Source organism: Eleutherodactylus coqui, chromosome 6 (genome assembly GCF_035609145.1).
Source record: "Eleutherodactylus coqui strain aEleCoq1 chromosome 6, aEleCoq1.hap1, whole genome shotgun sequence".
In the NCBI taxonomy this organism is placed as follows: Eukaryota; Metazoa; Chordata; class Amphibia; order Anura; family Eleutherodactylidae; genus Eleutherodactylus; species Eleutherodactylus coqui.
In genome coordinates, this window is record NC_089842.1 from 97,905,767 (window position 1) to 97,931,223 (window position 25,457).

The 25,457-nt window shown below is 43.4% G+C and overlaps 2 protein-coding genes across 5 annotated transcripts in view; one reads left to right on the plus strand and one right to left on the minus strand.

The window, feature by feature from the left end:
• The window catches only part of KCNJ5 (potassium inwardly rectifying channel subfamily J member 5), a 116,436-nt gene that overhangs the window by 44,448 nt on the left and 46,531 nt on the right, over positions 1-25,457 (minus strand). The window lies entirely within an intron of this gene.
• On the plus strand, positions 1,165-24,831 carry KCNJ1 (potassium inwardly rectifying channel subfamily J member 1). Of its 2 annotated transcripts, none has more exons than XM_066607244.1 (2): positions 1,165-1,212; positions 19,959-24,831. In XM_066607244.1, exon 2 carries the CDS (start codon positions 19,981-19,983, stop codon positions 21,106-21,108), a length of 1,128 nt encoding a protein of 375 aa, XP_066463341.1. In that variant the 5' UTR covers positions 1,165-1,212; positions 19,959-19,980; the 3' UTR covers positions 21,109-24,831. The 2 variants fall into 2 exon arrangements, with proteins under 2 accessions (XP_066463341.1, XP_066463340.1); XM_066607243.1 differs by lacking the exon at positions 1,165-1,212 and adding an exon at positions 19,691-19,760.

The following is a 25,457-nucleotide window of genomic DNA, read 5'->3' on the forward strand; positions in this document are numbered from 1 at the left end:
GTTGGTCTCCTGGGTCCAGCCACTCACCCACTGCGATCTCCGTTGTCCGCTCATGGCTCCTACACTGTCAGTCTCCTTGGTCGCAGTGGGATTGGCCCAGTAATCTGTGCTCCCGTCTTCCTCCTGCTTTGTTGAAGGCATATCTGGTCCGGGCATTGTCCTGTGCTGCGCTGCTCCTGTCCTCATACGTCGCTCTCTCCATGCCTTAGACGGAGGGTTAGGGTTCATTTCAGAGTTAGGCTTACATTAATAGCTATAAATGCTTCCATGTTAATGCAGCCCCAATCTCACAAGAAAGCATTTACATCTAATAATGTAAGCCTAACACTGAAACTAACCATAACCATCCATCCCAGCCAAAACTCACTGCCCACGCTGCTAGGACCTTGCTCCAGGCAGCCAATCAGTATCATGTGGGCGAACACTGGGTGGAGACAAGATACAACAGTACCCAGATGTATTATATAGCCTTCATTACTCAGAACAGCTGTTATGTATAGTGTTCTGAGTACAAAAGGTGAATTTTGAAAAGGCTGTTACTTACACGGCTATGGCCCTTCAATCATCTGATCGTCGGGAATCCTGACGATTCCCACCAATCAGATATTGATGGCTTGTCTTGAGGATAGGCCAGCAATTTTAAAAAAAGGTTGAAAGCTGCATTCAGAGTCTTACCCCCAGTGACAGCTACAACTGTACTAAATAAGTCTTTAGACATACAGAATGATATTGTAATAGTACAAGGTGCTGACGGTACAAATTAGAGTACCATTAATTGCAAAGTGCTATGCATATGATAAATCATTTAAGTATACTACATAAGGTAGAACCAAGTACAATGAACATGAACTAAATGCAAAACAAAGTCAAAACCACTAGTAGTCATGGACTACTCTGCTTGTACTTTAAGGCCATTGTCACCTCTAAACCCACAGGTTTACTGCTGCCAGATTATTCAGTGATGAATGGTGGAGCTTGTGACAATGAAACGGTTAATGTCAAGGCCATAACATTTATTACTGCCCTTCACCTCCACCCTCTCTTGTAGAGCCAGTCACATTAAGCATGGACCAGCATATAAAGCAGCCAGACCTTGCTGGCAACTGTACATAAAGGACAGACCTAGAAGAGAATAAAGTTCACACCACGAAGAGAGATTGAAGATAGCAAAAAAAATAAAAGAAATCAGATCTGTAGACACAGAGTATCCCGGTGAGTATAGAAGCCTTTCATTTTTATTGGAGAAGACACAAAGGTATTCAGTTACATAGGTATCTTAGGTTCTCTTAAGGAGGCTCATGGTTGCCAACCTGATTTTAGAATTGTTTTCAGGAAAACATCCAAAAGTCAAGATTTTGAAAGCCAAATTGGAAAACCCAAATTGAATCAGAGAAGGATTATATATATTGCTTATATAAGCATTCACTCTGAATTGTTAAATGACTATTACAAATCACTAGTTTGATATCACAAATACAAAGTTCCTCTAGCTTCAGAGGAGGGGGAAAAAAAAAACGGAAAAAGCAATGCGAATTTTTTGAAGGACATTGGAAAGTGCCTTTAAAAAACAGACATCTGAGGAATTTATGGACAGTTAGTAATCCTGAATGTAGTTGCAGCATAAGGCCGAAGGGCTCATTCACATGGACATATTTGAATTGCGTATTATGCGCGTATAATATGCGGTACATCACAGCATATGCAAATACATTGATTTTCGTATGTCCCACTTGTACCAGTGTTTAATTGCATATAATAAATACGGCCATAAAGAAAAAAAAAAAAAAGAAAAGAGCGCAGAATGTTCTATTTTACTGTGTCTTACGTGTGTACAGCCCTATTGTTCTCTATGGGTGCCTATAAAATGCTATAAATACACAATATATTGTGTGTGGGGGGTTTAATACGCAACGCTGCTAAGAGACAGCGTGGGGAATCATCAAGGAAAAACAACTATTCACACTGCACATGACAACGGGATACGCTGTTCTGCGCACTGCAGATAGCCGGCTCATACAGCGTTTTACACATACGGCGTGGGAATGAGCCCTTATTCAAACATTGCAGATTTGGTCAGTATTTTGCACCAGGGCTGGATCGTAAACACTAGGGAAATAGAATAGAATGATTTATACTTCCCTTCTTTCATTTGTACCCAATTTAAAATACCAATACCAATGTGCAAAGTGTGAATACGGCCCAAGAGGAAGACTCTTGCTCAAACTTGTCAGCAGCTGCGGAATCAGACGTCATTAAGGGAAGTGAAAAGATGACATTCCCCATACAGTGACCTCTCCTCTTGTAAATGTTTTGTATGATGATGAAATAAGTGACAATGCAGATACCAGATTGAAGAATTATAATACTTAATGGATTATGATAAGGATTGTGTTTACAATGAAAGGTGATGACGAAGTAGGAGTGTGATTATACTGGATCAGATAATATAAACCAGTTTGGCAATCGTATAGTAGGTTACAGTAGACTGTAGAGCTGCACACTGATTATAGTTATATATATATATTGTCTTGCCAAACAGTGATGGGATGTATCATGGTATGCATGTATTCATAGACCATCTTGGTTTTAATTAGTAAGAACATATAAAACCTCTTTAAAAAACGGGTCCTGAGGTATTTTTCTCAGTTTATACCCATGTATGAAAATAATGAAAAAATGCTATACTCCGCTCTCCTGGCTCCCCACAGCTTCAGGAGAGGTTTGTCTGGTCACTAGAGCCCTCGTGATGCCCCATATGAAGGGGCCGTGGGGCTCAGTATAGTGCTTTACCCACAAGATAGCGACACTCCTGCCCTAGCAGGGATTGGGTTTTCGAATCCCGACACATGGTAAATTAGGGATGGTTTCCATCTAGCAAAAAAACCCCTGAGGGATAAAAAAAAAAAAAAAAAAAAAAAAAAGGTTGCTGACAATTACCAAACATTACATTCCTTTTCTGAGTGCCATTAGGCAAATGGCCAATGATCAGAAATTGATGGCATCTCCCAGAGATATGATTGCTAAACCTGGCGCTATCTGCCAGTAAGTATCTGAAATCAAAGATCGGCTTCAGATCACGTCAGTCAGGAAACATATATGGAGCCAATGGTAACTTTTAGATGCAACTAGCCAAGTTGTTCCCTTAAGGATGCAGGATATTACTGTCCAGTCCCTGTTTGGGACAGTCATTATAATAGGGAAGAGAATATTTTTTTAGAATCGCACTCGTGTAGCCGCACAGCGGAGGACATCATCAGCTGGCCCTAAACGTGTTGGTTGGCATCCCAACGGTAAATCGCAAAACATACTGGAATCTGTGCCTTTATTGGGCACCCTGAACACAGCAGAGCTGTCTGCATGGCATAAGGCCTATGTGGTACCATATGGAGTCTCTGCAGTTCTATAATTTTGAGCTGTAAAATTGCACAATCCTCCCATATACTACCTAATGGGAGCAGTATATTAGATTTTTGTTTCCAGAAGTTTGCAACTACAGTAGAGCCTCAAACTTACATGGAAGCCATTTAAGACTCCAGACAAGTCAGCAACTACATAGCCATGTGCACGATCCCTTAAAGTGAATCACTTCATCAGGAACTTGCTAGAAGTACCTTACGGTGTATTACATGTAAAATTGCTCCAAACTACAGCTAGTAAAGTAATAAGATAATCACTAAAGTCTTCATTAAAATGACATTGTACTGTAGTTATTGGACCATCCTGGTGAAGTATTTAGGGTAGGACCACATGGAGCGCATTTAGCACAGCAATATCTGTAAGTGTTACATGTAGATCTGCTACAAAACAAGTTAGCTTCCACATGGATTTTGAGCATATTTTTTCCAAAACTTGTGGATTAGATGTTAAAATTTCATCCACAGAAACCTTAATTCCGGAAAATATAGACAGAAGATCTGCATTGTATAGGCCCCATATGAACATACCCTTAGAGATCCAGAAGTATACGAGAACTCTTACAAGTGGGTCCCCGGTCGCCTTTTTATGCCTCTTAACAGCTCCACAACATCAATGTGCAATGAACAAGTCACAAGATGTGCTAAAACAGATGCATTTGATGACTAGAATCACACATGCAGTTACTCATGGCTTTCTCAGCCAAAATGTCGAATGTCACAAACCGACTATGAATGATCGTCACCCAGAAAGCTGTCCCAAAACCCTAATGTATGAGTGGCTTTAACATAACAGATAAGCATTTCAGTTCCTTTGAAAAGCCTCTTAATACATTTGTCTCATCTGGTGGCACCTCCACACACTAGACGGAAACCTGCACCAGCTCCGAACTGGCACAGGCTTCAGCTAGAATATACACTAGAGATGAGCGAGTATACTCGCTAAGGCAAACTACTCGAGCGAGTAGTGCCTTAGCCGAGTATCTCCCCGCCCGTCTCTAAAGATTCAGCTGCCGGCGGCGGGGGAGAGCGGGGAGGAACGGAGGGGAGATCTCTCTCCCTCCCACAACTCCTCTGTCACCCGCGCCGGCAGCCGAATCTTTACAGACGAGCGGGATTATACTTGGCTAAGGCACTACTCGCTCGAGAAGTTAGCCTTAGCGAGTATACTCGCTCATCTCTAATATACACCAGTTTCTGGCATACATTATAGTAAATATGATGGTGGCCATGCACACTAACTCTAGGCCACAAGCACTTTTTAAAAAAGCCCCAAAAGTCACAATGCTTCACCATTATTAGATGGAAACACCCTTTTAAAGACTATGGACACCTTTGTGCACTTTTTAAAAACGGTTTTTACTCAAAAATAATTTTTGTAGTTACAATTAATTTTAAGCATTTTCTGACATTTTCCCTGTGCGGTGTATACACATATGCTCACTATAAGTTGGAGGACTGTAGCCTTTAAGGCTACTCTATATATTGGGGGGGGGGGGGGGAGAAGCAGGATGAACTGGGTGGACATTTGCCTTTTTTTCAACCCAACATACTATGTTACTATGTAAGGGCGTAGATTTTACATACTAACATGTGGAATACAGAATATTCAATACATTTAAATACACCAATAATTACATTGAATATACTGCCCCGATATTATAAATTATAAAAAGATGTATAATAGATATGTAGGTAAAAAAAAATTACACAGCTATCTAGCTAATCCCTAACTTGTACCCTGGCAGCTTTAAAGATGCAAGTCAGCCTGAAATAAAGTTTACTATACATTGGGATCCACATAAACCGAATTGATGGCAGAAAAAAAAAAACACTTTGGTACATTTAGTCTGCCTTTATGTTATAGACCTATCCTAGGCAGCTTGACTTCATTTATTGTTCGTTTTTCAACCATGTCTGTTGGAGGTTTGTTCCAAGTATAGTAACACAGTATGTTAGGCTGAATGAAGATGATGTCCATCTAGTTCAGCCTGTTTCAGCCCCCCTCGAAAAAGGCAACAAAAAACAAAAACAAACAAGCAGCCATTTAGCTCCTACGGAGGAAAAAAAAATGCCTTCCCGACTCCCTGGATCAACATTTGAGATCATTAACCCCAGTGGTCACCTAATGTCTATATTCTGAAATATCATAGCGCTCTAGAAAGACCTCTAGTCCCCTCTTAAACTCCTGTATGGATTTTGCCATCCCCACGTCCTCAGGCAGTGTGTTCCACAGTCTCACTGCTCTTACAGTATCTTCTACTCTTTCAGTAAAATAATATTTCCTGGCATTGCTTCTGATCATCCCCAATCTCAGATTGTGCCCCCTTGTTCTGGTGTTTAGCTTCCTGCATAAAAAGCAAATGTCGATCAGCCAGTGTAAACAGGTAGTAATTCATCTACGAACTACTGCCTGTTTGTCTGAATGGAGGCGGGCAGCCAGAAGTGATCTCTGTCGTTCTCTGCCTCCATTCAGTGAATGATTACTCCTCCTGTACAGCACAGGAGTGATAATCTTTGGGACAATTGCCGGCCACTTAAGCACCCAACAGTCTCATGTAAAAGAGAGTCCTTAGAAAGGCTGAGTGGCCATGTTTAATTCATATGGGGTAATTAGTTGCTAGACTCCTCTTTCAGTGCTCAACAGAGAAACAAAATATTGGGCTTGTTGTCCTCAGGAGGATAGACATCAAGCTGCCCCATACACATTAGATTGTTCTGGTCTTATGCAGATTTATCCAAAATGTATTGGATGTGTATGCCTAACTTTTACATACTCCCCCATAAATGCGGTGTAACAATATACAGTATTATGTATTTCAGAGTTGGCAGAAAGCCGCCCTAAATGCAAATTTTAGGTCTCATTTTCCAATCTTTCATCACACTCCTCTATAAAATATTTAATAACACACAGGCTTCACACTCTTATGAAAGGCCTGTAAATCTTGAAGAATAACCTACTAGTTCCACATCTGGAAGAAGACAGATGAGCCTTGTAGATGCAGGTCTAAAGTTGTGTTGTTCTATTTGACTCATCTATGTTGATATCACAGGCGTAACTTGAAGCTCCCGGGTCCCAATGCAAAACTTGTAACAGGACCCCCAACTATAATGCTTTACTCATAGTACTGTGTTCCCTGTATGGAGAAGAGAGGCCTTATGGGCCCCCTAAGGCTCCTGGGCCCAGGTGCAACCGCATACTCTGTATCCTCTATAGTTACGCCCCTGGTTGATACGCATTATGAAATACTGGGTACGTACAAGTAAAAATACGCTGCAGACTTCCTCCTATCGCCCCTCTTGTTTCTTGCAGAGCCCACAGTAAAAGGGTAGAAATGCATTGGTCCACAGATAGCACACAAAAGGGTCAGACTACGCAGAACCTCCACAACAGAAAGTTTCCATGCCAGAATGGAAGTAGAAATACGCTTTACTAAGAAAATGTAAACGCATGCAACATTAACTTAGTTAATAAGTATCCCGTTAACTTAGAATTTGTACTGAGGAGATTAAAGTTATTTTGATTTTATTTGACTTTTACATTTGACGATTTTGCCATTGAATGCAATGTTTAATTAAAGTGCATGCAAGGACAGAGCACAGGACATTGCACAAACATGTAAACCGGCAGAAGAAACTACCCAGAATTACCACTAGCTACTATCAGGCGCCCAAGGAGATGAAAGAAAAACTGAATTTGCATGTCATGAGTTGTTATTGATGGGGATAAACAGTTTGGCCGAAATACCTTAAAAAATTTCTGACATACATTATGAAAGAATTTAACATAGAAACTAGAGATGAGCGAGCACCAAAATGCCGGGTGCTCGTTACTCGGGACGAAAATTTTGCGATGCTCGAGGGTTCGTTTCGAATAACGAACCCCATTACAGTCAATGGGCGACCCGAGCATTTTTGTATATCGCTGATGCTCGCTAAGGTTTCCATTTGTGAAAATCTGGGCAATTCAAGAAAGTGATGGGAACGACACAGCAACGAATAGGGCAGGCGAGGGGCTACATGTTGGGCTGCATCTCAAGTTCACAGGTCCCACTATTAAGCCACAATAGCGGCAAGAGTGGGCCCCCCCCCCTCCCAACAATTTTTACTTCTGAAAAGCCCTCATTAGCAATGCATACCTTAGCTAAGCACCACACTACCTCCAAAAAAGCACAATCACTGCCTGCATGACACTCCGCTGCCACTTCTCCTGGGTTACATGCTGCCCAACCCCCCTCTGCACGACCCAGTGTCCACAGTGCACACCAAATTGTCCCTGCGCAGCCTTCAGCTGCCCTCATGCCACGCCACACTCATGTCTATTTATAAGTGCGTCTGCCATGAGGAGGAACCGCAGGCACACACTGCAGAGGGTTGGCACGGCTAGGCAGCGACCCTCTTTAAAAGGGGCTGTACAATGCTGTACAGAAGCAATGAGAAATCCAATCCTGTGCCACCGCCGTCAGGAGCTGCACATGTGGGCATAGCAATGGGGAACCTATGTGTCACACACTATTCATTCTGTCAAGGTGTCTGCACGCCCCAGTCAGACCGCGTTTTTTAATAAATAGTCACAGGCAGGTACAACTGGGAATCCCCAACTCCGCAATGGGAATTCCGTGTGCACCCAAAGCATGGGTGGCTCCCTGGAACCCACCGGCTGTACATAAATGTATCCCATTGCAGTGCCCTGGACAGCAGAGCTAACGTCAGATTAAATGCAGGTGGGCTTCGGCCCACACTGCATTCCCCAACCTGACCAGGCTTTTTAAATTCATAGACACAGGCAGGTACAACTCCCTATTGTGAAGTCCCTGTGGACCGACAGCATGGGTGGGTGCCAGGAAGCCACCGGCGGTACATAAATATATCCCATTGCATTGCCCATCACAGCTGAGGTAATGTCATGTTAAATGCAGGTGGGCTTCGGCCCACACTGCATGCCCCAGTCAGACTGGGGTTCTTTAGAAGTGGACAAATGTAGTTACAACTCCGTGTGGACCGACAGCATGGGTGGCTCCCTGGAACCCACCGGCGGTACATAAATATATCCCATTGCAGTGCCCAGCACAGCTGATGTAACGTCAGCTGGAATGCAGGTGGGCAAAAAATTAATTGGATTACACTGTAGGCGAGGGCCCCCAAAAATTGGTGTACCAACAGTACTAATGTACCTCAGAAAAATTGCCCATGCCCAACCAAGAGAGCAGGTGAAACCCATTAATCGCTTTGGTTAATGTGGCTTAATTGGTAACTAGGCCTGGAGGCAGCCCAGTTAAAATAAAAATTGGTTCAGGTGCAAGTTTCAACGCTTTAATGAGCATTGAAACGTATAAAAATTGTTTAGAAAAATTATATGACTGAGCCTTGTGGTGTCAGGGTAATAAAATTCTAAGTACAGCACCAATCAGGCCCACCCCACTTGCCCCGCTGCCGGCGGTAAGAAGAGACACCACACGGAGGTCTGGTATAGTTTCTCACACGGGACATGGCTCTCTGCCGTGCTTTATTACAGATTACATGAGATCTTATACCCTTTGTCCCATCACCAGCAAGGGGTGATGGGCTCATAACCATATATGGGAAGTCCGGATTTCCGGCCTGAGACAGTGAAAACAGCCGTTATCTTGATATGGCGCCTCTGGCTTATGTACAGAAAATCACGTATTCAATTAACTCCAGTGCAAAGAATCACCCACTCAATTCTAAGAAAGCGGCCAAGCATGCATTCTCCATATATGGGAAGTCTGGATTTCCGGCCTGAGACACTGAAAATCATGTACATAGTGGAACATCTTGATATGGGCTTCTGGGAAAACAGCCAAGTACACGCGGCCTTCGTCTGGTTCGGTATCATATCTGAATTTCTAGAAACATCTCTCTCAGCCTTGCAAAGCCTTGGAATATCTGATGTTAAGGCGACAGATTAAGTTTGTTCTTATTTGGAATTGAATAGAACTTGCATATAGGTATAAAGCATAAAAAACATATGGCAATATATACATATACCCTCAAAGTGGGCCTAAGAAAAATTGCCCGTTCGGCGTGATTACGTGAGGTTTCAGGAGGAGGAGCAGGAGAGGAGGATGAATAGAATACACAGATTGATGAAGCAAAAATGTCCGCGTTTTTGATGGTGATAAAGAACGATGCTTCCATCCGCGGGTGCAGCCTACGTATTGCTTAGGTATCGCTGCTGTCCGCTGGTGAAGAAGAGAAGTCTGGGGAAATCCAGGCTTTGTTCATCTTGATGAGTGTAAGCCTGTCGGCACTGTCGGTTGACAGGCGGGTACGCTTATCCGTGATGATTCCCCCAGCCGCACTAAACACCCTCTCTGACAAGACGCTAGTCGCAGAACAAGCAAGCACCTCCAGGGCATACAGCGCGAGTTCAGGCCACGTGTCCAGCTTTGACACCCAGTAGTTGTAGGGGGCAGAGGCGTTACCGAGGACGGTCGTGCGATCGGCTACGTACTCCCTCACCATCCTTTTACAGTGCTCCCGCCAACTCAGCCTTGACTGGGGAGCGGTGACACAGTCTTGCTGGGGAGCCATAAAGCTGGCAAAGGCCTTGGAGAATGTTCCCCTGCCTGCGCTGTACATGCTGCCTGATCTCTGCGCCTCCCCTGCTACCTGGCTCCGGAACTGCGCCTTCTGCCACTAGCGCTGTCGGATGGGAAGTTTACCATCAGTTTGTCCACCAGGGCCCTGTGGTATAGCATCATTCTGGAACCCCTTTCCTCTTCGGGAATGAGAGTGGAAAGGTTCTCCTTATACCGTGGGTCGAACAGTGTGTACACCCAGTAATCCGTAGTGGCCAGAATGCGTGTAACGCGAGGGTCACGAGAAAGGCATCCTAACATGAAGTCAGCCATGTGTGCCAGGGTACCTGTACGCAACACATGGCTGTCCTCACTAGGAAGATCACTTTCAGGATCCTCCTCCTCCTCCTCAGGCCATACACGCTGAAAGGATGACAGGCAAGCAGAATGGGTACCCTCAGCAGTGGGCCAAGCTGTCTCTTCCCCCTCCTCCTCATGCTCCTCCCCCTCCTCCTCCTCCTCCTCAACGCGCTGAGATATAGACATGAGGGTGCTCCGACTATCCAGCGACATACTGTCTTCCCCTGCCTCCGTTTCCGAGCGCAAAGCGTCTGCCTTTATGCTTTGCAGGGAACTTCTCAAGAGGCATAGCAGAGGAATGGTGACGCTAATGATTGCAGCATCCCCGCTCACCATCTGGGTAGACTCCTCAAAGTTTCCAAGGACCTGGCAGATGTCTGCCAACCAGGCCCACTCTTCTGTAAATAATTGAGGAGGCTGACTCCCACTATGCCGCTCATGTTGGAGTTGGTATTCCACTATAGCTCTACGCTGCTCATAGAGTCTGGCCAACATGTGGAGCGTAGAGTTCCACCGTGTGGGCACGTCGCACAGCAGTCGGTGCACTGGCAGATTAAACCGATGTTGCAGGGTCCGCAGGGTGGCAGCGTCCGTCTTGGAGTTGCGGAAATGTGCGCTGACCCGGGGCACCTTTCCGAGCAGGTATGACAAGTGTGGGTAGCTTTTCAGAAAGCGCTGAACCACCAAATTAAAGACGTGGGCCAGGCATGGCACGTGCGTGAGGCTGCCAAGCTGCAGAGCCTCCACCAGATTACGGCCGTTGTCACACACGACCATGCCCGGTTGGAGGCTCAGCGGCGCAAGCCAGCGGTCGGTCTGCTCTGTCAGACCCTGCAGCAGTTCGTGGGCCGTGTGCCTCTTCTCTCCTAAGCTGAGTAGTTTCAGCACGGCCTGCTGACGCTTGCCCACCGCTGTGCTGCCACGCCGTGCGACAGCGACTGCTGGCGACGTGCTGCTGCTGCTGACACATCTTTATTGCGAGTCCGAGGTTGCAGAGGAGGAGGGTGGTTTAGTGGAGGAAGCATACACCGCCGCAGATACCAGCACCGAGCTGGGGCCCGCAATTCTGGGGGTGGGTAGGACGTGAGCGGTCCCAGGCTCTGACTCGGTCCCAGCCTCCACTAAATTCACCCAATGTGCCGTCAGGGAGATATAGTGGCCCTGCCCGCCTGTGCTTGTCCACGTGTCCGTTGTTAAGTGGACCTTGGCAGTAACCGCGTTGGTGAGGGTGCATACAATATTGCGGGAGACGTGGTCGTGCAGGGCTGGGACGGCACATCGGGAAAAGTAGTGGCAACTGGGAACCGAGTAGCGCGGGGCCGCCGCCATCATGCTTTTGAAAGCCTCCGTTTCCACAAGCCTATACGGCAGCATCTGCAGGCTGATCAATTTGGCAATGTGCACGTTTAACGCTTGAGCGTGCGGGTGCGTGGCGGCGTACTTGCGCTTGCGCTCAAACAGTGGCGCTAGCGACGGCTGGACGCTGCGCTGAGAGACATTGCTGGATGGGGCCGAGGACAGCGGAGGTGAGGGTGTGGGTGCAGGCCAGGAGACGGTAGTGCCTGTGTCCTCAGAGGGGGGTTGGATCTCAGTGGCAGGTTGGGGCACAGGGGGAGAGGCAGTGGTGCAAACCGGAGGCGGTGAACGGCCTTCGTCCCACCTTGTGGGGTGGTTGGCCATCATATGCCTGCGCATGCTGGTGGTGGTGGCTCCCCAGCTGATCTTGGCGCGACAAAGGTTGCACACCAGTGTTCGTCGGTCGTCAGGCGTCTCTGTGAAAAACTGCCACACGGTAGAGCACCTTGACCTCTGCAGGGTGGCATGGCGCGAGGGGGCGCTTTGGGAAACAGTTGGTGGATTATTCGGTCTGGTCCTGCCTCTACCCCTGGCCACCGGACTGGCTCGGCCTGTGCCCACACCCTGACTTGGGCCTCCGCGTCCTCGCCCGCGTCCACGTCCTCTAGGCCTACCCCTACCCCTCAGTATGCTGTATTACCAGTAGTGCAGAAACAGAACGCTGTAATTAAATGTGCCACTTATTGGCCTGTGGTTGGAGGCTGACTTCGCCTACGGAACGCACAGCAGAGCCAGGAAATAATTTTGCGCAAGCCTGCTGTAACACTTAGCTGGCTGCGTATGAATTAGGACAACTACCCCCAGCACAGACCCAGTACACTGAGGACGGTCACAGGCAGCCCAAATAGATTTTTTTTCCCAAATGTTTTTGGAAAGGCCCACTGCCTATATACACTGTATATGTCTTCTCTCTCTGCGTCACCACTACTGGCCCTAGAGTATGTAAAATAACTGCAAACTGTTGCACTGTGGACTGGAATACAGCGGTGATGTAACAGCCAACACAGAGCCAGGAAATAATTTTGCGCAAGCTTGCTGTAACACTTAGCTGGCTGCGTATGAATTAGGGCAACTACCCCCAGCACAGACCCAGTACACTGAGGACGGTCACAGGCAGCCCAAATAGATTTTTTTTCCCTGCCTATATTCAATAAATAGGTCTTCTGTCCCTGCCTCACCACCACTACTGGCCCTGGACTATGTATAATTACTGCAGGGCGCAATGCTCTGCACGGCCGATATACAAAAAAAAAAAAAATGTGCAACACTACAAAAAGCAGCCTCCACACTACTGCACACGGTTAGATGTGGCCCTAAGAAGGACCGTTGGGGTTCTTCAAGCCTAAAATCACTCCTAACACTCTCCCTATAGCAACTCCAGCAAGACAGCACTTTCCCTGATCTCTGTCAGAACGCATCTGTGGCGAGCCGATTTATATACTCGGGTGACACCTGATCTCGCCAGCCACTCACTGCAGGGGGGTGGTATAGGGCTTGAAGGTCGCAGGGGGAAGTTGTAATGCCTTCCCTGTCTTTCTATTGGCCAGAAAAGCGCGCTAACGTCTCAGAGATGAAAGTGCAAGTAACTCGAACATCGCGTGGTACTCGCCTCTAGTAACGAGCATCTCGAACACGCTAATACTCTAACGAGTATCAAGCTCGGACGAGTACGTTCGCTCATCTCTAATAGAAACCAACAGCAGCATAGTATATACTTCCAGTAATATACACTTTTGTATAGTTTCCATCCCACCACTTTAGCATAAATGTTTATTCTCCTAATCCCTCTGAATCATTAGAGGCATTTTCACACCCCGCTTGTTTCTCTATAACCTTTGGTGAATCAAAATGAACACACTGAAGACTTACAGCATCGGCAATTTCTTAGTAGTTCTAATTATTTTCAGAATCACTGAAAAGTGATAATGATACAATAAAAGTGGCGAAGGTGCAGAGAATGTAAAAAGCTGCAGATTTCCAGTCAGTGGACATTGGACTCTTTAGGACAATTTGTACTGAATTGTATGGCGGGGTTCACACAGGGCGAAATCCTGCTGGAAATCCTGTGGTTTTGCCACAGCGAAAAACCGCAAGATTTCCGCCGGGAAAGTGCAGCTTCAAAACCTGAAGCATTTTGCCGCAGGTTTTGGAGCGGCTTGGCCGCATGTTTTCTGTTGCGGCAGTCGCTCCCATATAAAGCAGCACGGACGCAACAAAGAAAAAAAATATATACATGCTGCAGCCAGGGAATCCGCGCCACAGCGCCGGCTTTGCCACGACAGATTGGCCGTCCCGTGTGGACGAGATTTTTGACAAATGTCATCCACATGGCTGGCTAATCCCGGGATTAGAGGCCACAGGCGGTTTTGCCACAATGAAATTCCGGATGGAATGACTGCAGCATGGAGTAATAAGCTCAGGATAACTAATGTATGTATTTTACACAATGACTCTACTAGCAAAATAGTGAGTGTAACTCTGAAATGTAACTCAAAATGGATAACATAATGGAGTTAAGCTGTTCTACTGGTTTATGGGGGTCCATTATTTTTAAAGTATATATTAATCTTAGACTACAAAAAAAGGGTTATCTACTTGTTCTCCATAGGGGGCAGTCATACTCCCCCAGAAAAGGGATGATCAAGTCAGTGTAGAGTCTCAGTGCCAGAGCAGCATCAGGGATTCAGGATCTGTGCTTTGTGCCCTTTACAAGTCAACAATCAGGAATGAACTTTTTCCATACGTTCATTCACCCGATCGCTGCCCCGTGTGAAGGTGCTGGCAAAGCAAATGCTAATTTGTCTGGTGAGCTCTTTACAAAACACAAAAATTCCCCATCGGTCAGCTGCATATCTCCCATGTAAACAGATAACGCACTTCTGACAAATACGGAAGTGAATGCAATTTCAAGTAGCGAACAACTGTTCGTGCGCCTGGTCATTTGGACGACGTTCATTCTGCACAAACTCCTATTAAACAAGTGCCATTTGACTTGCTGAATTGATTGGTGCTTGTACTGGCAGTTGATCTGCGTGTGTAAAGGCCCATTTAGACACAATGATTAAATCGCTCAAAATTCGGTCAAAAGCCGTCTTTTGAGTGATAATCGTGTGTAACTGCACTGACATCGTGCAGTTTTCGTTATGCCTTCGCTCATCGTTGTCTTTCAGCATGCTGAAAGACAACGATCAGCCTCAGAGATTCACAGCGGGATACAGCTGATACTATTATTTCAGTTGTATCCCGTTCCCTGATGACAGGCTGGGTATGAAGAACAGAGCGGTCCAGCTCTGTTCTCCATACCCTGCACAGAGCGCTCTGCTGTATATTAGATGGGCTCATAGTGCAGAAAACAGCTGGATGCAGAAGACAAGCGGGGACACCCGGCTTGTCTTCTGCATCCTCTACTAGCAGCGCAAAGTGATCGCTCATCTTCAACAATCATCTTGCGCTGTAAATGACGACGATCATCACTCAAGACATCTTTTGAGCGATAATCGTTGTGTCTAAATGGGCCTTAAAAAGGACCCCAATTTACAAAAGGTTTCTGGATGTTCGTAAACATTAATTCTATATGTGAATAATTTGGTAAGTGGGGGACATGTCCTATAAAGCCACCAGACATCACTGTACTAATCATAGTAAATAACAATTACATAGCGCAAACAATCTATGATGCTTTAAACTTGGTAAGTAATAAACAAGTAAAATAGCAAGGAATCAAAAACAAAAAGACCAAAAAATATAAAGAAGAAGAAGAGGTCCCAAAACGTACAATCTAAAATTTAATGGGAGGATCGGCAAAAGGGTAAATGATTCGAAGTCTGTCAAGGGGGAGTGAAAATCACCAACTGCCAATCAAATTGACAGCAAGCAGTGGGGACCACCCATTTGACACATTCACAGATTCAGGAGGCAGCTCTAAGAAGAGAATATAGAGGGGAACCGCTCTAAGAAGCTGGACCCGCTGACATGACAGCTCTTTAAAAGACAAATACAAAAAAATCCCAGATGAGAGATGAACCCTGACTTTATGAAAGTAAGCAGCTGGTAAAACTGAAAGCACCAGATGTAACTGAATGGAATCAAAAGGGCAGGTAGTTACGTAGGCAGAGAAGGTGCAAGATGAATCATCAAGAATCAATTTTGGGACACCCTCTTGGAGAGGCTAATAGAATAACTGGTAGGTGTGTGGGCCAAGAAACCATGAAGGGCAGTTCTCATAATTTCTTGGGACTGTTTGAGAAATCGCTTACTTAAATTTGCAATATGAAAATCAGGTCCTACGATGTAGTCACCATTGACTGTATGGGAAACATTCTTCTCTGCAGTAATACCTTATTTAGAATTTAAAATGGTTAATCATTAGGCTTTTTAGTAAGGCTAACCTTGTCCCTGTAATAGATTACAGAGTACCAGACTTCTGTACACAAAACAGTCTTGGATTAGACTTTTTTCCCAAAAGGGCTATTTGTTTTTTATTACGCTTTGAAGAAAAAACACAGCACCCCTAGCTTATCCATGGGCTGTGTTTAGGATTTAAGACAAGCATTGTTTCTAAGGGTAAAAGGCAGACCTTTCCTCCCCTAATAATAGAAACTCCTTTAACCCCTTAAGGACCAGACACGTCTTAGAGATTTTACTCGTGGTAAGTTTTATTACCCTATTTTTTTTTCCTTTAGCTAACAAAATTATTTTTGCTGAGGTTTTTTTCCCCATGACATATAGGGCTATTTTTTAATATTTTTTTCACGGACTAGTTTTTCAGTTTTTTAGTTTTAGTGGGGGTAAAAAGCTAAGAAAAAAAAAATAGATTTTAACATTTATAGTTTTTTTTTAAATTAGTATATTTACGCTAAAATAAAGTATGGGCATGGGTTTCTCATTTTGTTTCGGAGGTTTTGATATATAATATGTATGTTTTTGGATTACAGGGCGCATATAGCGATGGTTTGGGTTGGCATCAGCTTTGAGTTATTTTCTTTTTTATGTATATATTGAGGTTTTATTCTGTAATTGTGTTTTACTTATTTATGTAATTATTTTACCATTCATGTCCCCCATGACATCATATAAGACCTCTGGGGGACATTCACATGTTTTGTTTTTTATTTGACATTTTTCCACTGTAGCTGAGGCATCCATAGGAGCCCCCCTGTAGTGACACTAGTCAGTGGCGGAGCTAATCAGGGTCTTCTGGGATCTGTTGTGCCACATGTCACCTGGCAGTCACTGACTGCTGACTCGCATAGTGAAAGGGTTAAAACCCACTTCTCCCTCCTCATCCGGGTTATCAGCTTTGACTATCAGTTGACAACCCGTCCTGCTTCTGATTAATTGCAGAATCTGGAGACTTTAATCCCCATGGTAATTTTACATACGGCTGGGCTTTAAGCTCGGGACCAAGCACCGTATATTTACGGGGCTTGTTCCTTAATGGGTTAAAGAAAAAGGGTATAAACTCAAGCTGCATTTACAGGTCATACCTTTTGTAAATATGTTACCATTGAATGTGGTTATGAAATACTAAGACAAGAACTGACTCATTGGACATTTCCAGTATTGAAAAATTACTAATTTACTAGTATATGCCATGTTAAAAGATACATTTTGACATATCTTTTTAAATACCATGGTCACAAGCGAATGACTATCGTTTACACTTAAGTCAATTGTGAGGTTAACATTTAATCAAGTTTCAAAAAAATGATAACTACTACTTTTAGCATATGTTAATTTGTGATTTTACAATTGGCATTGTACTATATGCGAACCTTTCACACTGCTTTTTCTGCAGGCTTAAGGTTATAAAAGGAGCAGTTAAATACAATTTTGGAAGAACAGATTCAGCAGAAGTTGGAATTAATTGATCCAAACCCCTATTCCCTCTGGCTAAAGAGTCTATTGGCCTGCACTACTCAGTAATTGACAGTTACCTTGGCATATATGCTCATACAGACAAAGTCAATTAGTGAGAGACACTTTAATTGTCTCAGCTCCTTCTGCTTTGTAATACGGGTGGCTTTACATGGGCCAAAACCTATAGGCAAAATAATTGCTCAAGTGAGTGATTTTCAGCGATCGTTGTCCCTTAAACACGGGCCATGGACAGGTTACGGAACAAGAAGTCGCTCGATAGTGGCTAGTCACTTTCTTTCTGCTCTCCTCAATGAAGTAATTAGTCAGCGACTTCTCGATGAGTGTAAACAGGCAGTCAATTATCTTTGAACTGCCTGTTCAAGGTAGATGAAAGTGGGCAGCCACAATTGATCTCCAACTCCATTCACTGAACGACTATTGCTCCTGTGTGAAAGAAGCAATAGTCGTCCCATGTAAAGCCATCCTTACATAGTGCAGTGCACACAAATACAACAGCAAGTTCAATGTAACGTTACAGGCTCACTCTAGGGGTTGAATCACCTTTCAGAGTTTGGCCAATTTTATAAGATAGTTTCAGCAATTGCTGCAACATTTTACCATCTGTACTTTGTAATGCAGGATGTTGATCCAAGTTCGGTTCAGTAGACCCTGGAGGGGTGTGTGTTCATGGGACCACTGTCGCTCAAAATTCGCTATTTCCAGGAATAATTCAGGCAATAATTGCCACATTTTAAAAAGTATGGTGTTAGGTGACGTAACGGGAGTGGGGTGAGTTTTTTTTTTTTTATATACCCTTTTCAGAGTCCCGTGCTCTCTTATACAAGTCTATGGGAGAGCGCTTGTATGGGACTCTAAAGAGTCAGATTTTCCAGCACCATGCGATCTTCGGAGGATGACAGGGCTGGATTGTGGGAGTGGGCACTACTTCATTGGATTCAACTATGAAGGGTTCAACTATGAAGACCTCTCTAATGGCAGGAAAAAAAAAGTGGTACGAGGGGTGGGCTTTCCTACCTCCAGATCTTAATAATGCACCCGTAAGGCTACTTTTATATGGCAATATTTCGGTCAGCATTTTCCACCTGGATTTCAAAGGAGTGGAAATTGGGTAGATTATAATCATGGGTTTGACTTCCAAGTACTGATGCAGAACACTGGTGTGAAAGTGACCTTATCCCTAAACTGATAATTGGTTACATCTCTTATTGAGAATTGCTATATTTAGATCTATTAATTAAGTCAAATGACAAACATTTTCCCAAACTAAACAATTACGCAGGATGTGCAAACATGGCATTACCACCAGTATTTCCAGTTTCCTCATGATGATGTATATCTATGACTAGGTACTTAATACCAAAATACCATAGGCCAGCATTTCATAACTCCAGTCCTCAAGTAACCCCAACAGGTCATGGTTTAGGATTTGCCTAGTATTGCACAGATTATGTAATTATTGTCAGTGTCTCACAAATTGCCACAGGTATATTATTTATAACACATTCTTAAGTCATAATCTGTTGGAGGTATAGTACTTGAGGACTGGAGTTGAGAAATGCTTTCATACACTACTTTCTTCTATCTGCCCCCAAGGTCAGCATATATGACCCCTGGGCTGACACAGATAGCTCAGGCCCAATGAGATTATGTATCATTCTGCACACAAAAATTTTCCTCAAAAAGTAGCAATGTAACAGGCTGCGTTTCCACACAGCGATTTTAGCGCCGTTTTCCAGCATTTCTATGGCGTTTTTGCAGCATTTTCAGATGCATGTTAATTGCACTCAAAAATCATACTGGAAGCCATACTGCGGTTTTGCAGGATGGTTTTCAGACAAGCTGCTTGTATAGTTTTGCCCTTTACAGAATTTTTATCTGGACCATTACCGATGATTACTCAGCCGACTCAAAAGTGTTATGTAAGCAGAGATTTCATTCCAGCAATTATTGAAATAATGCTTAACTTATCTCTGCAATCATTTAGACAAACATACTCATCAAAAAGTGGTTATACAGGCGCTCTTCATGTCCAGGCTACACAGACCGAAAAATATGCAAATAAGAAACTTTAAAAAGGGAGTTTAGAACTGAATCACCAAGTCCAGAAATTCTAAATTTGCAAGGAAGTTGCTACTTTACCATTTTTTTTTTTAATTTTAAGAAAGACAATAATATCCAGTGAGGTTACATCCCAAGCCAATAGGAAAAGGTTAGCATTTATTTAAATGTTCTCTGGCTAAACAGGAAGAGCAGCACTACCCAACACCTAGTTTTTCCTCTGGCGCCTATCCCAGAAGCTTATATATTGCATGAAGTAATCGCTGATCTATCACACATTTTGTCCACAGTCATATATTGTCACTGGAAGGCAGTACTGCAGACAGACTCAGTGTCCCTTTCATTGCAGGTGGCTTTTACTCTATGCCAGAATGCTCGCTTACCTGAGGAAGAAACTGAACATCCATCTCAAAGAAGGTAAACGACGCCGGGCGCGACTGGTATCCAAAGATGGAAGATGCAACATTGAGTTTGGAAATGTGGAAGAACAATCTAGGGTGGCTTTCCTGGCTGACATTTGGACTACTGTTCTGGACTTGAAATGGAGGTATAAGATGACTATTTTTATTACAGCCTTCCTGGGGAGTTGGTTCCTGTTTGGTTTGCTGTGGTACGCAGTCGCCTACTTACATAAAGACCTTCCCGAATTTTACCCTTCCGTTAATCACACTCCATGTGTTGAAAATATTAATGGACTAACTTCTTCGTTTCTCTTTTCTTTGGAAACCCAAGTGACCATTGGCTATGGGTTCCGTTGTGTGACTGAGCAATGTGGCACCGCAATATTTTTGCTGATTGCCCAGTCAATTTTGGGAGTCATTATTAACTCTTTCATGTGTGGAGCGATCCTAGCTAAAATTTCAAGACCCAAAAAGAGAGGTAAGACTATAACTTTTAGCAAGAATGCGGTCATTAGTAAGCGAGGAGGAAAGCTGTGTCTGCTGATTCGAGTGGCAAATCTAAGGAAGAGTCTTCTGATCGGAGGTCATATTTATGGAAAGCTTCTAAAAACAACCCTCACACCAGAAGGAGAGACAATCATTCTGGATCAAGTCAATATAGAGTTCATAGTGGATGCTGGAAATGAGAACCTCTTTTTTGTGTCTCCACTGACAATCTACCACATTATTAACAAAAACAGCCCTTTCTTTGAGATGTCAGCAGAGACTTTGCTACAACATGATTTTGAACTTGTGGTCTTTTTAGATGGCACAGTGGAGGCGACAAGTGCTACTTGTCAGGTCCGTACATCTTACATCCCTGAAGAAGTGTTGTGGGGATTTCGATTTGCCTCAATCGTGTCAAAAACCAAGGATGGAAAGTATCGGGTCGACTTCAGTAACTTCAGCAAAACGGTTGAGGTGGAGACTCCACATTGCGCATTTTGCCTCTATAACCAGAAGCAGAGCATAACCAAGCTTAAGAGTGGCTATGATAACCCTGCCTTTACCTTCACAGAGATTTCAGAGACTGTTGGAGCCAATGAAACCAAAATGTAGAGATTTGATTCTGTTTCTTCTCTTTTTTTCTCTGAGTTGGAAGGGGAGATATTTTTCCTTCAGGAGGTGAAAGAAATCATCTAAGAGTCCACAAGGACTGATTTTTATATCATTACTTCTCTATGAGAAAACAAAAATATAGCAAGTCAGGTATTTAAAGAAAGCTTTATTAGATACCCGTTACCTAAATAGCTAGGTTCTTTAGGATAAGTGCTTAGACACTGAGTCACTACAGATTGACAGCTTGCTAAATTATATGGGATTTGCCTTACCAAAATGTATTTGCATTCAATGTAAATAAGGCTTTAATGTCTATGTATAGGATAAGTATTTTTCATGTTATTATATTGAGGGCAATGCAGAAGACAGAATGATATTTTAATTTAAACATACATGCAATCTAGGATGACACATGTAGTAATATGCTTGTCAAATTCATGTTGCGTTTCCGTCAAGCTATATTAAAGCAGAGATTTGTTTTATGCAAGAAATAATCAAATTCTTATCTACACATCCTAATATTCATATATACATTTGGCAATTAAATTGGAGGCATACAGAATGTAGCACTTTAGAAATCATGCAGCTTTTTAGATGGGTAGAAATAGTAAAGATTATTAAAAGAAGCTCTGTTACATTATATCCAATGATAAGACACAACTGAAGGGAAAGGGTTCGGGCAGGGGCGTAACTATAGAGGATGCAGGGGATGCGGTTGCATCCAGGCCCAGGAGCCTTGGGGGGCCCATAAGGCCTCTCTTCTCCATATAGGAAGCCCCGTAAAATAAGTAAAGCATTATTGTTGGGGGCCCCGTTCCAGGTTTTGCATTGGGGCCCAGGAGCCTCAAGTTACGCCTCTGGGTTCGAGGTATTTTCAAACATTGCAAAATGTACTGTTTTTCCTAAAAAAGCACAACTTTTTCACTTGCTTTTCCCCCCTTTCACAAAGCACTGCTGCCAGGTGTTAGTTGTAAAGCCATAGGCAAATATGAAACACATTATAAAAAATTGTGGTGTTTAACCTCACTTTTGGTGAATTTTTATATTTGTACATTTAGGTATGATGAAGCACAAGCCCCCTAAACGGCTAAAAAAAGTCTGTGTGAAGGAAGCCTTTGAAAAGACCTTTATTTAGTTGGAGGTCTTCTAGCCACAAATCCCAGTCTAAAGTTTCATTGACAGCACAAACAGTATATGGAAACTAATGAAATACTAGTAGAAATCCCATCCCAGGATGGTGACTGCAATATATATTATATATCCAGTCTCAGGAAAGAGATTCAGTGGAATAAGGGCTCCTTCACACTGACAAGAAAAGTGCGCAATTTTCGTGCAATGCAAGTGCGAGTAAATTATTTCCTTCACATTTGCAATGTTTCCTCTGCTGCGATGTTGCAAAAAAAAATAATAAAAATAGATAAAAAAATAATCACAGCATGTCCTTTCTTTCTGCGATGTTTTATCTCCCATGTTTTTCTATGGAGCCTCCTTTTTATCGCATTGCAAAGCACGAACTTGCGTTTTTAACATTAGAAATCCTATGGACTTTCACGCTAAAAACAAACAAAAAAAATTGCGTCAATGTCTTAGGATGGCTTCACATGAGCATGTTTTTGTGCGTGCATACACGCGCACAAAACACGCGTCTATTAGAACCAATGCATTCCCTATGGTGTTTTCACATGTCTGTTCTTTACAGGCGTGCGCCTGCAAAGATAGGACATGCGTGCACCATAGTGAATGCACGCAATGTCTACAATGGTCTGCCGGCACCCCGTAATTGTTTTAAATTTTAAATCTCCGCCTACTCAAAGAACTACATTGCAGAGCCGGGGACAGCACATAGAGGACGCGGCTGAGCCCCGGCAGCTGAAGGAAGGAGAGTATGATTTTTTTTAAACACTACTTTGCCTTGTTTCTCAGGGGAGGGCTTATTTTGAAAGCTCTTCCCTGAAAAACAATTATGGGGTTGCGACAGCTGTATCCCATACCGCAGCTGCGGTAGGGAATTCTTTATTCTGCGGCATAATGCATGCATTGAAAGGCATGTAGTTTTGATTTTTCCTATACACTTGTGGATACAACTTGCATTTTCCGCGAGCGAAAAAAAATAAATCACAGCATGCTATATTTTGTCGCGGACTCCCAACAGACGGCTTCCAAATGAAGTCAATGGAGGAGTCTACGTATGGGCTGTGCGAACCCGCATCACTGGCCGGGCTCACAGCCAGAATCCACTGTGGGCCCAACCAGAAAGAACATTTTTGCTGCCCATACTGACTAATCATAGCACAGCTTTCATTTTACCTTAACTGTATAAGAAATGAAAGGTGTGCTGTGATTGGTTGCTATAGGTAGTAGAGACAAAATGTTATTTTAGGCAGCTTACAGTTTTCAGCCTACCCTGTAGATACTATTTGGATGATGAGCAAATGTGAGATATAGAATGTGGTCGTACATAATGCATATATATGATTACCTGCATCATATCAGGCTAAGATGCATATCTAGTCGACTTCCTGAACTAAAGATAGCAGCACTTGAAAGTTTGTATTATTAGCAACATGAATCATTAGAATGTCATCAATGCATAAACATAGGGCTGCAACAAACACAAAGGTAACAAAAAACAGCAAAGTCATTTCCACATTCCAATTATAAATAAATCGAGAAAATATACTGCAGATCACCCGGGCTCTAACACAAGGGCTGGCATCTTTATTGGAAATCAAACACAAGAAAAGCAAACTGGAGTGCAGGACTTCTAAATATATATTACATTAGAAAGTTATATATCCAAAAAGAAAAGACACATAAATATGTATAAAGTACCCTGTTTACCCAAAAATTAGACCTACCCTGAAAATAAGCCCTACTAAGATTTTTTCAGGAAATTCGAGAAGGCTTGGAATATAAGCCCTACCCCAAAAATAAGCCATAGCTGCATTACATAAAAAAGTAATACATTACCTAGCAGGCTCGGTCCAGATCCCTCCCACTGCTTTCTGGAGCTCTGACGCGCTTCTCGCATTCCTTGGCCACCCACAAAAGATCACTTCCTGCTTACGGGATGCATAAATCCCACCTCCAGGAAGAGATGGCTCTGATTGGTTCTTGAGCTCTGCTCAGCCAAGCAATGTAGCGCTCGATGAACCAAAGCGATGGCTGTGATTGGTACTTTGCGCGCTGCATTGTTTAGCTGAGCAGAGGTCGAAGAACTGATCACAGCCATCGCATTGCGAAGACAGGATTTATGAATTGGCCAATCAAGTGGAAGGGACCTGAACTGCGCCTGCAAAGTATAATAAGACATACCCCGAAAATAAGACCTAGCGCCTCTTTTGCAGCAAAAATTAATATAGGGCAGGGTCTTGTTTTCGGGAAAACACTATAAAAAAACCCCACAATGAATAAAAAAAACTCTGAAGAAGGCTGGTCAGAAACGCGCATCAGGGGTCTATTCCTCACATTATGGTAGAACTCGGAGAAGCGTTACACTTTTTATAGGTATTCAAAACTTTTTAAGTTATCTGGGACATGCACTTTGCCTTTTCCTCTTGGATGGGAGTTATACTAGAAATGCATTAATGGCTGTTGTATGCTCTCAGGGACTCATATCACTATGTGGGGATATTTTTGATGTAATGTGTTATACTGGTGTAAATTTATGTGGCTTTTTTTCCAGATATATAACTTTTCTATATGTAATGAATAAATCTATATTTTTATAAAGTCCTGCACTCCAGTTTGCTTTCCTTCTGTTTGATATTTATTATAGGAGAGACTTTTGTTATAAACTATCTTTATTGTAAACCCCGCTCATCTCTCAGCCCTCTTCTACTTCTTGTCGGAGGAGAGCTTGGCTCCATTATCTCTTCACCACAACCAAGGTCCCATTTCATGTTGGGCTTTCTCCTTAACTCCGGGTGAGTAGACGGGGAGCAGCTGCTGGTCGGTGGCACTATGTAATGTTTTCCTGTAGGTGGACTGTAAAACTACCTTTTTTTTTGTCTAATACAGAACAATTTCTGCCTGAGTCCTGCACGGTCTCTGCATATTGCTGACAGCCTGAAAGAAAATGTCACCAACTCAGAGTCCATGATATTTTCTATTATACTTGTTGGCAGTAATATTACCCAGACGCAGAAGTTGGAACGGTTTGGTCAAACTAGACTTTAACGCCACCCTCCCCCTTCGGGCTTACCATTTTGTTGTCAGAGGAGGGTTGGCGCCATCTCCCATCCCCTGTGCTGCGCTATGGTATTTGGGAATTGCAGAAAGGGAAATATAAAAACAAATACTGAAAACGGCCATATACTTACTGACACAGGAGGGCAAATATGTGCACC

Excerpts from the sequence above, each read along its gene's own strand:
- KCNJ1 (XM_066607244.1), top strand. The coding sequence starts at position 19,981 with ATGCTCGCTTACCTGAGGAAGAAACTGAACATCCATCTCAAAGAAGGT.